General features: G+C 48.4%; 1 protein-coding gene across 3 annotated transcripts; it reads right to left on the minus strand.

Annotated features, from left to right (window-relative positions):
• Positions 1-111: 111 nt before the first annotated feature.
• RHBDD3 (rhomboid domain containing 3) lies at positions 112-10,137 on the minus strand. Of its 3 annotated transcripts, none has more exons than XM_088659238.1 (6): positions 9,971-10,137; positions 8,566-8,726; positions 4,977-5,369; positions 4,306-4,480; positions 2,787-3,104; positions 112-1,299 (listed from the first exon to the last, which is right to left on the minus strand). In XM_088659238.1, exons 2-6 carry the CDS (start codon positions 8,720-8,722, stop codon positions 1,143-1,145), a joined length of 1,200 nt encoding a protein of 399 aa, XP_088515364.1. In that variant the 5' UTR covers positions 8,723-8,726; positions 9,971-10,137; the 3' UTR covers positions 112-1,142. The 3 variants fall into 3 exon arrangements, with proteins under 3 accessions (XP_088515364.1, XP_060125405.1, XP_088515363.1); XM_060269422.2 differs by having other exon boundaries at positions 9,694-10,085; XM_088659237.1 differs by having other exon boundaries at positions 9,591-10,084.
• Positions 10,138-12,966: the final 2,829 nt, after the last annotated feature.

Below are 12,966 nucleotides of genomic sequence, written 5' to 3' on the forward strand. Positions count from 1 at the left end.
CTCCCCCAGAGAATCCTGGCAATTGTAGCTTGTGAACAGCCCTGAAAGCAGTTAGGAACATCCAAGGCATTTTTTCTTTCTTTCCTAAAAAAATGTTTAGGGATACTCTCATTTTGACTCCAGAAAAATCACCATTTTATAGTTCCAACTGGGGAAAATAAATACAGTAAATGGACAAAAGTACAAAGATTCACAAAATGTTTAGGGGTATGCGTCCCCCTGCATCCCCCCCAGAAAAAAAGCACTGGGAACACCTTGACGGACAACAGTTCCTAGGATTATTTGGGGGAAGTTGTGGCTCCCACCCCCAACACATGAATCCTGGGAACTGTTATAGAATCACAGAATTGGAAGGGCCCCAACGGGTCATCCAGCCCGCCCCCCTTGCAATGCAGAATTCAGTGTCATCTGTTATTCCTTTGAATGTTTTTAAGAGTGCTTTAAACATACAGTGTGGACGGGACTCTGTTCTGCGTGGGGGTGAGAACACCCTGCCCCTCACTTCAAAGTGGATGCATGGAAAAGGCCCAGATTTGAGCTCTGGATGTTTTTGGTCAAACTCCGAACCCCGGAACTGAGATCCTTGCTACATCTCCCGGGTGAGTGGCGGAGCTCGTAGGCATGGAGAGGGCTCCCTTTCTCACGAACAATGCCTAATGTGTGGCAGCCCAGACGGATTGGCCACTGGGGGCGGCTTTTGCCCGTGTCCCCACCACCTCCTGACACGTCTCGGGAGATGGTTTCCACAAACACCCATGGAACACATGGGAAAACGACTGCAATCAGGAGAAACCTCTGGTTTTGTTATTCCAAGAATCCCCAGATGGAAGAAGCCACTGGGTCTCTTCTGGAGGATTTCCCAAGCGTCTTGCAGCCCTTGATATATGTGCATTGTCTTCCACTCTTGCCCTCTTGACGCACCAGCCTGGCTGGGCTGTATGGAAGCTGCCCCATAGCAACAGGGTGGCCTTGGCTTCAATGGTGGGTCTCGCCCACCTTCCGCTTTCCTTCCTTCCCAGTTGAGTCCACAGCGAATCCCCGCTCAACTCCACCAGCCGTGGCTGGTTTTCTGCCCGGACGCTGGCACCGTTCGGGCTGGCTTGCCAACCTCTGTCCACTCACTAGCTGGTGCCCGGAGGTCACTAGCGTTGAGCGGAGCATCTCTCTGCCGTCACCACAGCTTGGTCTCCGATGTGGCCTCCGATCAGCAGTGAGACGGCACCCTCCACGTGGCTCGTGGCTGCCAGCGCCACAACTGCCTGCTCGGTTGGGAAGCCCATTTTCTGGAGCTGCTGGAGCCTGAAAGGGCAGGGCGTGGGAGGGTGGCATCAATTTCAGGGAGGCAAATTTCACGCGTTGCCCTCTGCCAGGTGAGAAGGCCGCAATCGGCAACCGTAGTATACACATTTAACGTGTGATTTCAAACATAAGTGGATAAAGGCAGGCTGGCAAGCTGGTGACTGCTGGGACTATATAACACTGGTCCTAAAGGATCTGCATTGGCCCCTGGTACGTTTCCAAGCACAATTCAAAGTGTTGGTGCTGACCTTTAAAGCCCTAAACAGCCTCAACCCAGTATACCTGAAGGAGCGTCTCTACCCCCATTGTTTGGCCCGGACACTGAGGTCCAGCACCGAGGGCCTTCTGGCGGTTCCCTCATTGCAAGAAGCAAAGTTACAGGGAACCAGGCAGAGGGCCTTCTTGGTAGTGGCACCCGCCCTGTGGAACGCCCTTCCATCAGATGTCAAGGAAATAAACAACTATGCAACTTTTAGAAGACAACTGAAGGTAGTCCTGAAAGGAAGGTTTTTTAATGTTTATGTGTTTATGTATGCTGGGAGCTGCCCAGTTTGGCTGGGGCAACCCAGTCAGATGGATGACATATTAACAACAACAACAACATATTATTATTATTATTATTATTATTATTATTATTATTATTATTAATAATAATAATAATACCCCGCCCATCTGGCTGGATTTACCCAGCCACTCTGGGCGGCTTCCAACAAAAGATTAAAAATATATTAAAACATCAGTCATTAAAAACTTCCCTATCGAGGGCTGCTTTCAGATGTTTTCTAAATGTCAGATAGTTGTTTATTTCCTTGACATCTGGTGGGAGGGCATTCCACAGGGTGGGCGCCACCACCGAGAAGGCCCTCTGCCTGGTTCCTTGTAACTTTGCTTCTCGCAAGGAGGGAACCGCCAGAAGGCCCTCGGCGCTGGACCTCAGTGTCCGGGTTGAACGATGGAGATGCTCCTTCAGGTATTCTGGGCCGAGGCCGTTTAGGGCTTTAAAGGTCAGCACCAACACTTTGAATTGTGCTTGGAAATGTACTGTTGTCTGCCTGGGGTTACCTGGGGCGAAAAGAGCTTTTAAGCTCTGCTTTGCTTGGGGGGCAAGGCCTGCTCAGCATGCCAGCTCTGGGATGCTCACGTGAGATCTCATGGAGCCATCTGAGATCCCAGAAGGTCTCTCGTGAGCATCTTTAGCCTTTCGGAGTTGGTGTGCTGAGCAGGCCTTGCCTTCTAAAGCAAGGCAGAGAGTTTCAAAGCTCTGTTTGCGCCTGGTCCCCTTGGCGTTACCTGGTACCAAATGTCTCCCCCACCCCACACCCCTGCTAGCCACAGGGTTGGCTCTAAGGGTTTGGGGACCTGCAATTTCCACATACACGCAGAACTCCTGGAACCAAAGCCCCATGCAAGATGCAACTGCCCTCTCTGATGCCCCCCCCCAAACCCCATCAGGAAGGAAGCTTAGCTTTCCCCCGGGAAACCCTTACCGGAGAGAAGAAACCGAAGATTTGGAAAGTTTCACCTCTTCCTCCGCCATATCCTGCAGAGAAGCCTGGATCCCGGCTCGGAGCAGCTCTTCATCCATCAGGGATCTTTGGAGGGCCGAGAAAGGAGCACTCAAAGCCCCGTGGTGGGCGGGGAAGGGAGGCAGGGAACCAGCAGCAACTGACTGACTGAGTTCCTGCTCCAGAGCTGCAGTTTCTCCACTCCAGTAAGAGGCAGGTGGCGAAGCGAGAAAGAGAGGCTGCGTAGGGAAATCTGCTGGGGGAAACGCTTGGGTTGGCGACTCCGGAGAACGAGGAATCCTGGGAGAGAGGAAAAGATAGGCAAGGCTGTGATCTTAAGCCAAAGAAGACTGAAGCTCAGTGGTGTGGCACTTACCTGCAAAAGGTTCCCAGTTCCCCACCCCCACCCCGCACCGCCCCAAATATTTACTTATTATATTTTCAGGTATACATTTCTCCACAATTAAGTATAGAACAATACAGCCAACGACTTCCCTTCTTCTCCTTCCATGGTTTCCTTGTATTTCCAAAATTAACTTGAGTACAGTCGTACCTTGGAAGTCGAACGGAATCTGTTCTGGAGTCCATTCTGACTTCCAAAATGCTCGGAAACCAAAGTGTGGCTTCTGATTGGCTGCAGGAAGCTCCTGAAGCCAATCGGAAGCCGCAGAAGCCCCATCGGACCTTCACGTTCCAAAGAACGTTTGAAAATGGAACACTCACTTGCGGGTTTGCGGTGTTCAGGAGCCAAGGTACGACTTATATTTCCTCCGTCTGGTTTCCCCCTTTCCATTCTATCTTAATCCATATTATACCGTTGAATTTACAATAATCCTGCTAATGTTTTCATTTTGCATGCAACAGTTTTTCTGCAAATGTTTTCCATTCCTCTTTCTTCTTGTTCTCCTGCCCTGCTGGTTAGGCCCGCTAGCTCTGCGTATTCCATCATTTTTCAGCTGCCATGCAGTTGTTACATACATAAATAGCATTTTTCACCCGCTGGCTACCTCTGTCTGTATCATACCCAGAAGAAATGCCTCGGGCTTTTTTGGGACGGGTGTGTGTGTGTGTTCTTTTAAACATTTTTTTCATTTCATTACAAATCATTCCCTAATACAGTGGTACCTCGGAAGTCGAACGGAGTCCGTTCCGGAAGTCCGTTTGACTTCCAAAACGTTCGGAAACCAAGGCGCAGCTTCCGAAACTCCAGCAGCCAATCGGAAGCCGCGTTGGATGCTTGGGTTCCAAAGAACGTCCGCAAACCGGAACACTCACTTCCGGGTGTGTGGCATTCGGGAGCCAAAACGTTTCGACTCGCAAGGTGTTCGGGATCCAAGGTATGACTGTAATCTGAAGTTTCCCAGGTTCAATCCCCGGCATCTCCAAACAGGGCAGGGAATGTCCCCTGCCTGAAATCTGCTGCTCATCTTTTTTTATTGTCTCAAACGACGACTCCTTCGCCCACCCAGCCCTACAAAGAAAACCAGGGTTCCAAATTTACCTGTCTCTCCCGGCGGCTGGGTCGGCGGTGGGGAGGATTTCAGCAGGTCCTGCCGGGGACAGGACAAAGTGGAGGAAAGAGCCTCTTCCCGGGAGGGTCTTAAAGATGATTCCGCTGTGCAGCTTTTCCAGGCGTCTCTCTGATAATTCCAGCGGGGAGAAGACCCCAGCCCAGACTGCGGCGTCAAGGGAAATGAGAACCTAAGCAGACCCTGGTTGCTGGACCCACCTGGTCCAGCCTCCTGCTCTCACAAGGGCCAACATGATGCACCATAAACCAGCAGTTAACACCCAACCATACCTGCCAAATTCCTTCTTGAAAAATAAGGGATCGGGCCGGAAGTAGCAGACCGGAAATAGCGCTGCTGCCATTTTAGAACTCGGCGGAGCATGCTCAGAAGTGACTTTTGATGCTGCTTTGCCCAGTTCCAAAATGGCCACCGCACCAGAAGTCGCACTGCAGCCATTTTGGAACTGGGCAGAGCAGCATCAAAAGCCGCTTCTGAGCATGCTCCGCCCAGTTCCAAAATGGCCGCCGCGCCAGAATAAACCGGGGGAAAACAAAAAAAAATTCGTTTTTTCGGCTGGGAACAGCTGGAAAAACAGGGGTTTCCCGGGGAATACGGGAGACTTGGCAACTATGCCCCCAACCCACCTTTTCGGAAAGGATACAGGCCAGGCCCGTGAGCAGCCCGCTCAGATGCAGGAGGAAAGGAGAGCTGGGGGAGAGAATCCAGCTCAGACCCAGCAGCAGCACAGCCAGCAGAGGAGGGGAAGCCCACCTCCGGGGACCCCCCTGTCTCTGATGCCCTTGGGGCCACCCAAGCAAGGCCAGGTGCACGGGGGTGTAGCCCCCAACAGCAGAGCCGGCCTGAGCACCCTGCAGCCAAGCTAGGAGGAGGTAGAGGAGGGCCGAGGCGAAAGCGCCAAGTGCCGAAGAGTGGAGGTAGCGCAGAGTGCCCTGGCATCGCTCCTGGTGCCAACTCAGCAGTGGAAAGAGGAGCAGGTTGAGGAAGAACAAAGGAGAATCCGTGAGGCACAGGCAGTAGGTCACGAGGCGATACGCTGTGGGGAGGAAACGCAGGGGGTGGTCGACAACGTGCCATTATTATTATTATTATTATTATTATTATTATTATTATTATTGTCCTGTTGAAAATTTTCAGCCGAGAAATAAAGTGGAAAAAAGTCAAAATAAGGACAAAAGGGGGGGGAGTGCTTGAAACTGTGGTAAAATACAATATATGGATACAGAATTGTAGAGTTGGAAGGGACCCCAAGGTTCATCTATCTATCTATCTATCTATCTATCTATCTATCTATCTATCTATCTATCTATCTATCTATCTTCTATATATCTCTATATATAAAAATGTAAAAATCGTGAAACTGCGTGTTCCACTTTTCTCCGTAACCGCTTGACCGATCGTCCTGAAATTTAGACACAATGATCCAGGCCACTCCCCAATCGTTGTTAGAAAAAAAATCCCTCAAATTTCACACCTGGGCAGGTAGAAACCTGATTTTCCTCAAAATAAAACAGTGCCCTCAAGTGGAATTCCTCCCACAGTACACCCCCTCCCTTCCTGTGAAATCTACACCACACCCACAAACCAAATAATGACATCATCAACCAAGCAACTGAAACCACCAAGGCGGCCATTATCAGACTCCTAGGCCCCTGCCAGGCTGCTAGGCCCCCACTAGGCCGGGGTGGGGGAGGAGAGGGTGAGCGCCCGGATCGCAGGTTGCAGCACGGCCTTTGTTTTATGTAGGCCCCTTCCAGGCCCCCACTAGGCCCCGGGGGGGGGGAATAACCCACAGCAACGCACTTGGGGGCACGCCAAGGGGTTTTTACTTTAAAATTTAGCACCACTACTCCCCCAAATCCCCCTCCAAATAACCACAAGACAAAAATACCATACCATCCTTCAAAACGTCATGAGATACGCCGGTCACGGGGGGGGGGGGGACAAACAGAATTGATCATGGATCGGGACACATGGGGGCAGTCACAGGGATTAGCCACAACAACGCGCCACACCCACAAACCCCGCCTCCGCCACGAGATCCTGTAAAACAGGGGGACTCTGAGGCTCAGGGGGATCTGAAGTGGGCCTATTACCCTCCATTTGACAGACTAATGCACAGCAAGACGTGCAGAGCCAGCTAGTACATATATATGAATGTAGAGGGTCCAAGTTCGTTAAAACGCGGCATTCTCCCAAACCGCTTGTCCGATCGCAGTCAAATTTAGCCACAACGTCACATGGGTATAGGCGAGTGTTTCCATGCACATAGATTGCCCACATGTCACACCTGTGCCACGAAAACCAGGTAAAACCCACTGGTTTGGAACCCTGAACTCAGAGGGCCGGGGAAGCTGGGAAATAGAAGGTTGCAACCCTCTAGTGGCGCCTACACTGGTACTACAGCTAGAAAACCTTGGCCCTCTATCGGAGGCTACACTGGTACTGCAGCTACTAGGCCGAATGGAGGCTCGCCTTTACAGACTAGGCCGAATGGAGGTGGGGGCTTGCCTGCCTGTGGTTGGAGGCAGGAGGGGACAGGATAGGTCATGGATCGGGACAGGGTGGGGGGAATCACAGGGATGAGCCACAGCAACGCGTGGCCTAGCCAGCTAGTTTCTTCATATATATATAATTTTTATTAACTTTTCTGTTTTACAATTTAAAATACAGTGGTACCTCTGGTTATGAACTTAATTTGTTCCAGAGGTACACTTTAGCTAATGGGGCCTCCCGCTGCCGCCATGCAATTTCCATTCTCATCCTGAGGTAAAGTTCTTTACTCGAGGTACTATTTCTGGGTTAGCGGAGTCTAACCCGAAGTGTTTGTAACCTGAGGTACCACTGTACTCATTTAAACAGCCTTAAAATATCAATGACTTCCCTTCTCCTCTCTCCATGGTTCATTTTGCATCATATCATAAATCCCTGCATATTTTACATAAACAAAACCATTCAGTATTCCATTATGGCACCCATCAAAACTTATTTGCGCTGCTGAATTTATCTTAACGCTGCCAATGTTTTCAAGTGTACACCATTTCCCATGTATTCAATAAAAAATTTCCAATCTTCTCTAAACGTATGTTCTTCTTGTTCTCTGAAGGCAGCCTTGTTTAGGGAGGCTTTTAATGTTTAATAGATTATTTTATTTCATTTTTCCGTTGTAAGCCGCCCAGAGTGGCTGGGGAAACCCAGCCAGATGGGCGGGGTATAAATAAATAAACTTATTATTATTATTATTATTATTATTATTATTATTATTATTATTATTATTATATAGACCACAAGCTGCACATGTTCTGTCAGTTTAAGTTGCCATTCTTCTTTTGCTCGTTCTCCATTTTTGGGCTAACAAAACATGGGCCACAGTACATAAATAACCTTTTTTGACACCTGGGAATTTCCATCTGAATTATCCCCAGCAGAAAGGACTCTGTGGGGTTTTTTTTGTTTTTGTTTTGGAAAAGTACTTTTAAACAATTTTTTCCCCAATTCATTATGGATTATTTCCCAATACTCTTTTGTCCTTTTGCAAGTCCACCACATGGGAAAGAACGTTCCCTTCAAGGTTCATCCAGTACAACCGCCTGAAATGGAGGAATCAATTATTCTAACAAGTATAAAAATTATTAACCAGCCCTCGTGATTTTTTTTTAATAAAGGCATTCCAAATATCATTATATTTGCCCATACACAAGTCTAAAAGCAATCCATTTGTATGTTGCAAGAGCAGTCATGTCTTCTAGCCATTGTTCAAGGGCATTTTATTATCATCCCAGTGAATCAATATCCATCTTTTAAGCAGAGGCAAATTTACATCGTAATGGCCAAGAATTCTGTAACCAAGAAACAGGGACGGATGCTCTCACTCCCCACCCCCACCCAATCCCTTTTCTGTCAAGTCTTGGAAATCGTAACCCAGAGAGCAAGGACTGACTGGTTGTTGACAGCTGCCCTGGAATCCTGTTGGAAGGGACTCTTAAGTGTCATTTAGTCCAACCCCCTGCAATGCAGCTGTCCCATGCGGGGATCGAACCTGAAACTTTGCCGTTATCAGCATGGGAGCCTTTTTGGGCTTCGAGGGGGCAGGATAAAAACAGTTTGTATCAATAAAAACCCACAAGGGATTCCGGGGGGTGGGACGAGAGTGGTGTGCTGGACCCAAGGAGCCCAGAACGGTTAGGGAGGCAACACACCAGGGGAGGGGGCAGGAGTCTCGGGTAGCATACCTTGGAAAGGGCTGGTGAGCAGGAGGTTGGGCGATAACGCCAAGCTTTCGTCTATGCCCGCCAACCAGAATAGGCAGAGAAGCACCATGAGGGTGAACGATGCAACTGGGGGGCGCCATAACCCCCATGGCCTGCTCCAAAGGCTCTTCATCAGCATGCCCCTAGGGGGAAGGAAAAGACAAGGGAGAAAGTGTCAGGTTTATATTAACCAGAAGGCAGGCAAGAAGCCACCCATTTGCTGAAGCTTTTAATCACTGGTTAATCAGAGGAGCGTACACCTAGTAAAGACTCTGGGATTTGTGGGGCATCCACATTTACAGCACTTTAAGAGTCAGGCCCGCAACCCCAAATAATCCTGAGTTTACTCCTGACGGAGCTACAATTCCTAACCCCCTTAACAAACTACGGTTCCTGGGATTATGCCTGGGGGGCGGCAGGGGGAACGTCAGGTTTGTAGCTCCTAACTAATGGCTCCTGCTGACTGCCCAGATTAACCTGTTAGAATTACCCCAATGATTAATTTGACCACATGGCAACTGAGCTGTGGCAAATTGCTTTGGCCTGATCCTATAAGTCAGCCCTCACCAACCGAGCTCAGCGGCTGAACATCTGCTTTGTATGCAGAAGTTCCCAGCCTCAATTCCCCCAGCAGCAACTCCAGGTCGAGCTGGCAGCGTTCTCTGCCTGAAACCCCAGAGAGCTGCTGCCAGTCAGTGTAGACAATACTGAGCTAGATGGACCTATGCTCAGTCCAAGGCAGCCTCCTCACATTTTTTGGACCACAACTGATTGATGGGAGCCACCAAAACATTGGGAAGGCCCTGGATTGTCAAAGTGCACGCCCAGCTCTGCATTTGATTGGTTTTGGTGCCTCACAATCCCGCGATTAAAGGTCTTACAGGTGAGAGGATTGCCCCTCATCAATGCTGGAACACAGTTTTTCTTCCCATGTAGAGTGAAATCCAGCTGATTCAGACGACCCCAAAAAAGGAGTGCACGATGCACAAGGCACTTATGGAACTCACTGCTGCAGGATGCAACCAGATGGCATTTTGAAAAAGCTGCAACTGGTTTTGAACATAAATGAAATAACTTAAGGGGGGGTATGCAAAAGAGGATACCCTGCACCTTTCACGATTGTGCAGGAGAGAATTTCTGGGAGAAAAGCTCGCATGCCTGAGCTGATCCAAAATTTTTTACAACATCCACCGGCCCAGCATCTCACGACGGGGATGAAGGCAGCCAGATCCTTCCTTCCTTCCTTTTTGATTTGCAGCCTCTCACCCTCAATCTCTGCTGTTTGCAGTTCTTTCCCACTGGGCAAGAACATTGCTTGGAGAAAACTGGGGAACACTCTCTCCCCCCCCCCGGTCCCGCCCCCTATTCCTTTTTCTTTTTCTTTTACCAAGCGCAAGGCTGGCTGCGTGCATGGGGCTGCACCGGCCGGATGGGGCAGTTCGTCAGCCGGCAGAAAAAGACCAGCGCGCAGCCATTTTGGACATGGCAGTTTGGGATCTGTGGGGCCGGTCGGCGCTGGTCCTCTCTATGCGGCTTCGCACATGCTTTTGCAACGAGGCAAGGGAGCGTCGCTAAAGAGGAACAAGAAAGGAAGGAGGTCCGGGGGACAAGATTAGAACTCAGACCCCGTCTGCTTCTGCAAAGTCCTTAGTGGTGGTTGTTGTTTTTTGGAGGGTGGAGGGTAGGAATGAGTTTCAGTTCTCTGTTCTTTTTTGCTGGTCTGTGCAGAAATGGTTTACTCAGTCCCTCCTTTTCGGCACTGCTTACTCAGCAGTGAGGCCCCCAACTTGGCTGGCTTTAAAAGAGGAGAATTTTACAACTAGCCACAATGGCTATGTTCTCTTGTTCCCACAGGCAGAGGCAGCAATGCCAATTGCTGGAAACCGCAGCAGGGGAGAGTGGCTTTACTCTTGAGAGCGGATTTCCACTGCTGTATTGAGAACAGGATGCTGGACAGGGTGAGCCAGCCGCAGGTTCTTCTTATTGTCTACTTAGAAGTAAGCGCCTTTCGTTCTCTGGGCTTTTTGCCCTGGAAATGGGTTAAGGAATTAAGCAACTAAACAGTGCAGTCACTCAGTTCTTAATGATCACCTGCTTATTTCAATTTCTCGGAAATGGGCTTAAAATAAAATTGAAAAATCACGCTTGCATCACTTTTCCAGACTCCAGGCTGCATTTGGATTGCAAGCCTCAAAGAGCAGATAATGGTGGGGTTTGCGACATTTTTGTTGTTCCCAAAATGGAGCATGGTGCCAGTGCAAAACTGATTTCCGTGCGTGGAGCTCCTGTTATGCGGTCTCGGACTGCCTAGGCCACGTGTTCTAAACTAGCTCGCTGGATCATCACCTTGTCATGGTGAGACAGACTCCCTGTTAAGACCGTGTTCATGGAAGACAATCTTACTCGGCTACAAGTGATCGCCAAAGAAGAATAATAAATGTTTAAAGCATGTGTCTCCCCCCCCTCAAGGAATCCTGGGTACTGTAGTTCATTAAGGGTGCTGAGCACTGACAGGATGCCTTTAACAAACTACAGCTCCCAGGATTCTTTGGAGAAAGACATATGCTTTTAATATAAGGGATGTACACAGCTTCTGTCTCCTAAGAGAAGATAAGACGCCCCGAAAGTTGTTGGGCTTTTTATTTTTTAAAGAAAACCCCCACAGTTATTTAGCAGCCCTAATGCTAGACCTCAGAGTGGACCCAGTGAAGTTAATGGGCATGCCTAACCTGGGTCCATTTTTAATGTGTCTATTCTGAATAGAACTAGTATGGGGTGCAAGCCAGTGGAAAAAAATATCCTTTCTGCGTACACCAGGGGTCAGCAACCTTTTTCAGCTGTGGGCCGGTCCACCGTCCCTCAGACCATGTGGTGGGCCGGACTATATTTTTTTTAGGGGGAGGGGAAATGAACGAATTCCTATGCCCCACAAATAACCCAGAGATGCATTTTAAATAAAGGCACACATTCTACTCATGTAAAAACACCAGGCAGGCCCCACAAATAACCCAGAGATGCATTTTAAATAAAAGGACACATTCTACTTATGTAAAAACATGCTGATTCCCGGGCCGTCCGTGGGCCGGATTGAGAAGGCCATTGGGCCGCATCCAGCCCACGGGCCTGAGGTTGCCTACCCCTGGCGTACTCACTAGAAGTCTGCATTTGTATTTGAAAGGTTTTTAGATGTATTAATTGTTTTCTCAAATAAGAGTTCCCTTTCCAAACACAATCCAGAAAATGAAAGGCCAGTCCCAATAGTATAGTTGCTAGCGTAACACATAATCATCTATATTTTATTTTGGTGGTGCTGGGTTTTTTTTAAAAAAAATCTGTCATAAAGAAATATGCTAGCATAATAATAATAATAATAATAATAATAATAATAATATATTATTTATACCCCGCCCATCTGGCTGAGTCTCCCCAGCCACTCTGGGCAGCTCCCAATCGAATATTAAAACAATACAGCATATTAAAACAATACAGCATCACATTGGGGGTCTCCAAAACTGAAGTTGTGGGGGATGTTTCACTGTGAAAAACCCGCGTCCAAACTGTGTTGTACAGTATGTAGGCCCTCAGTTCCTGGGAAATGACAATACCTGTATTTTTTAAAAAAAAACAGTTTCCTTTCTAATTGTTCTGAAACTACAGTACATAGAAAGAGGTGTGCCAAGGAGGGGAACACTTTTTAAAAAGTCAGGAAAATGTAAGGATAGGACAGAAGAAACTCATGAGATGGAAGAACAGGGCAGCTTTGAGAGGTATTGGGAGGGGGGTGCTGCTGGATGACACCCACTGGGTGCCATCAGGGTTTCCAGGAGGTTAGAGACTCAGAACTCGGGTGCAGTGGGAGAGATAGCACAGGTTTCCAAAACTTTGGGAGCCAGTGGGCACATCTGGAATTTTGAGACATCTGCAAAATGGCTGCCATGTATGTAGCACAATTCAAAATGGCTGCCATGGGACCATGTCGGGACCCAACCATGACATAGTGGGCAGACAGACACAAGCTCAGTTTTAAATTCCCACTGGGTGTTTGCTGAGTTGCAGAGATCGTGGAGGAGCTGACTGGAGTTTCTCCACCATCGCCTTACCTACTAGACTGCATCCACATGCTGTGATTTGCCATCCCCACAAGAGCATAAAAAATGCACACACATTTTTCTGAAATGTACATTATTGATGTGCATTATTTTGAAATGGACATTATCAAATGAAAGCTACTGCAGCTGATAGCAATTTAGGACCCCCGTCCTTTGAATAGACTGCTATGGAGGCCAAAGGCTATGATAAATACCGTAACTAGATTTGCACACCAAAACTTCTAGATATTTAAGGTTTGTAGATACTGAAAGAGGTGTTGGATAATGTAACAAA

This window comes from Zootoca vivipara, chromosome 16 (assembly GCF_965207765.1).
Source record: "Zootoca vivipara chromosome 16, rZooViv2.hap1.1, whole genome shotgun sequence".
In the NCBI taxonomy this organism is placed as follows: Eukaryota; Metazoa; Chordata; class Lepidosauria; order Squamata; family Lacertidae; genus Zootoca; species Zootoca vivipara.

Bases quoted from the DNA above. Each gene is read 5' to 3' on its own strand.
- RHBDD3 (XM_088659237.1), bottom strand. From the start codon at position 9,646: ATGTTCAAAACCAGTTGCAGCTTTTTCAAAATGCCATCTGGTTGCATC. The intron at 5,370-8,565 runs GTATGCTACCCG...TCCTCCCCACAG, and splicing joins GCTCACCAGCCCTTTCCAAG to CGTATCGCCTCGTGACCTAC. The intron at 1,300-2,786 runs GTAAGGGTTTCC...CTGCCCTTTCAG, and splicing joins TCTTCGGTTTCTTCTCTCCG to GCTCCAGCAGCTCCAGAAAA.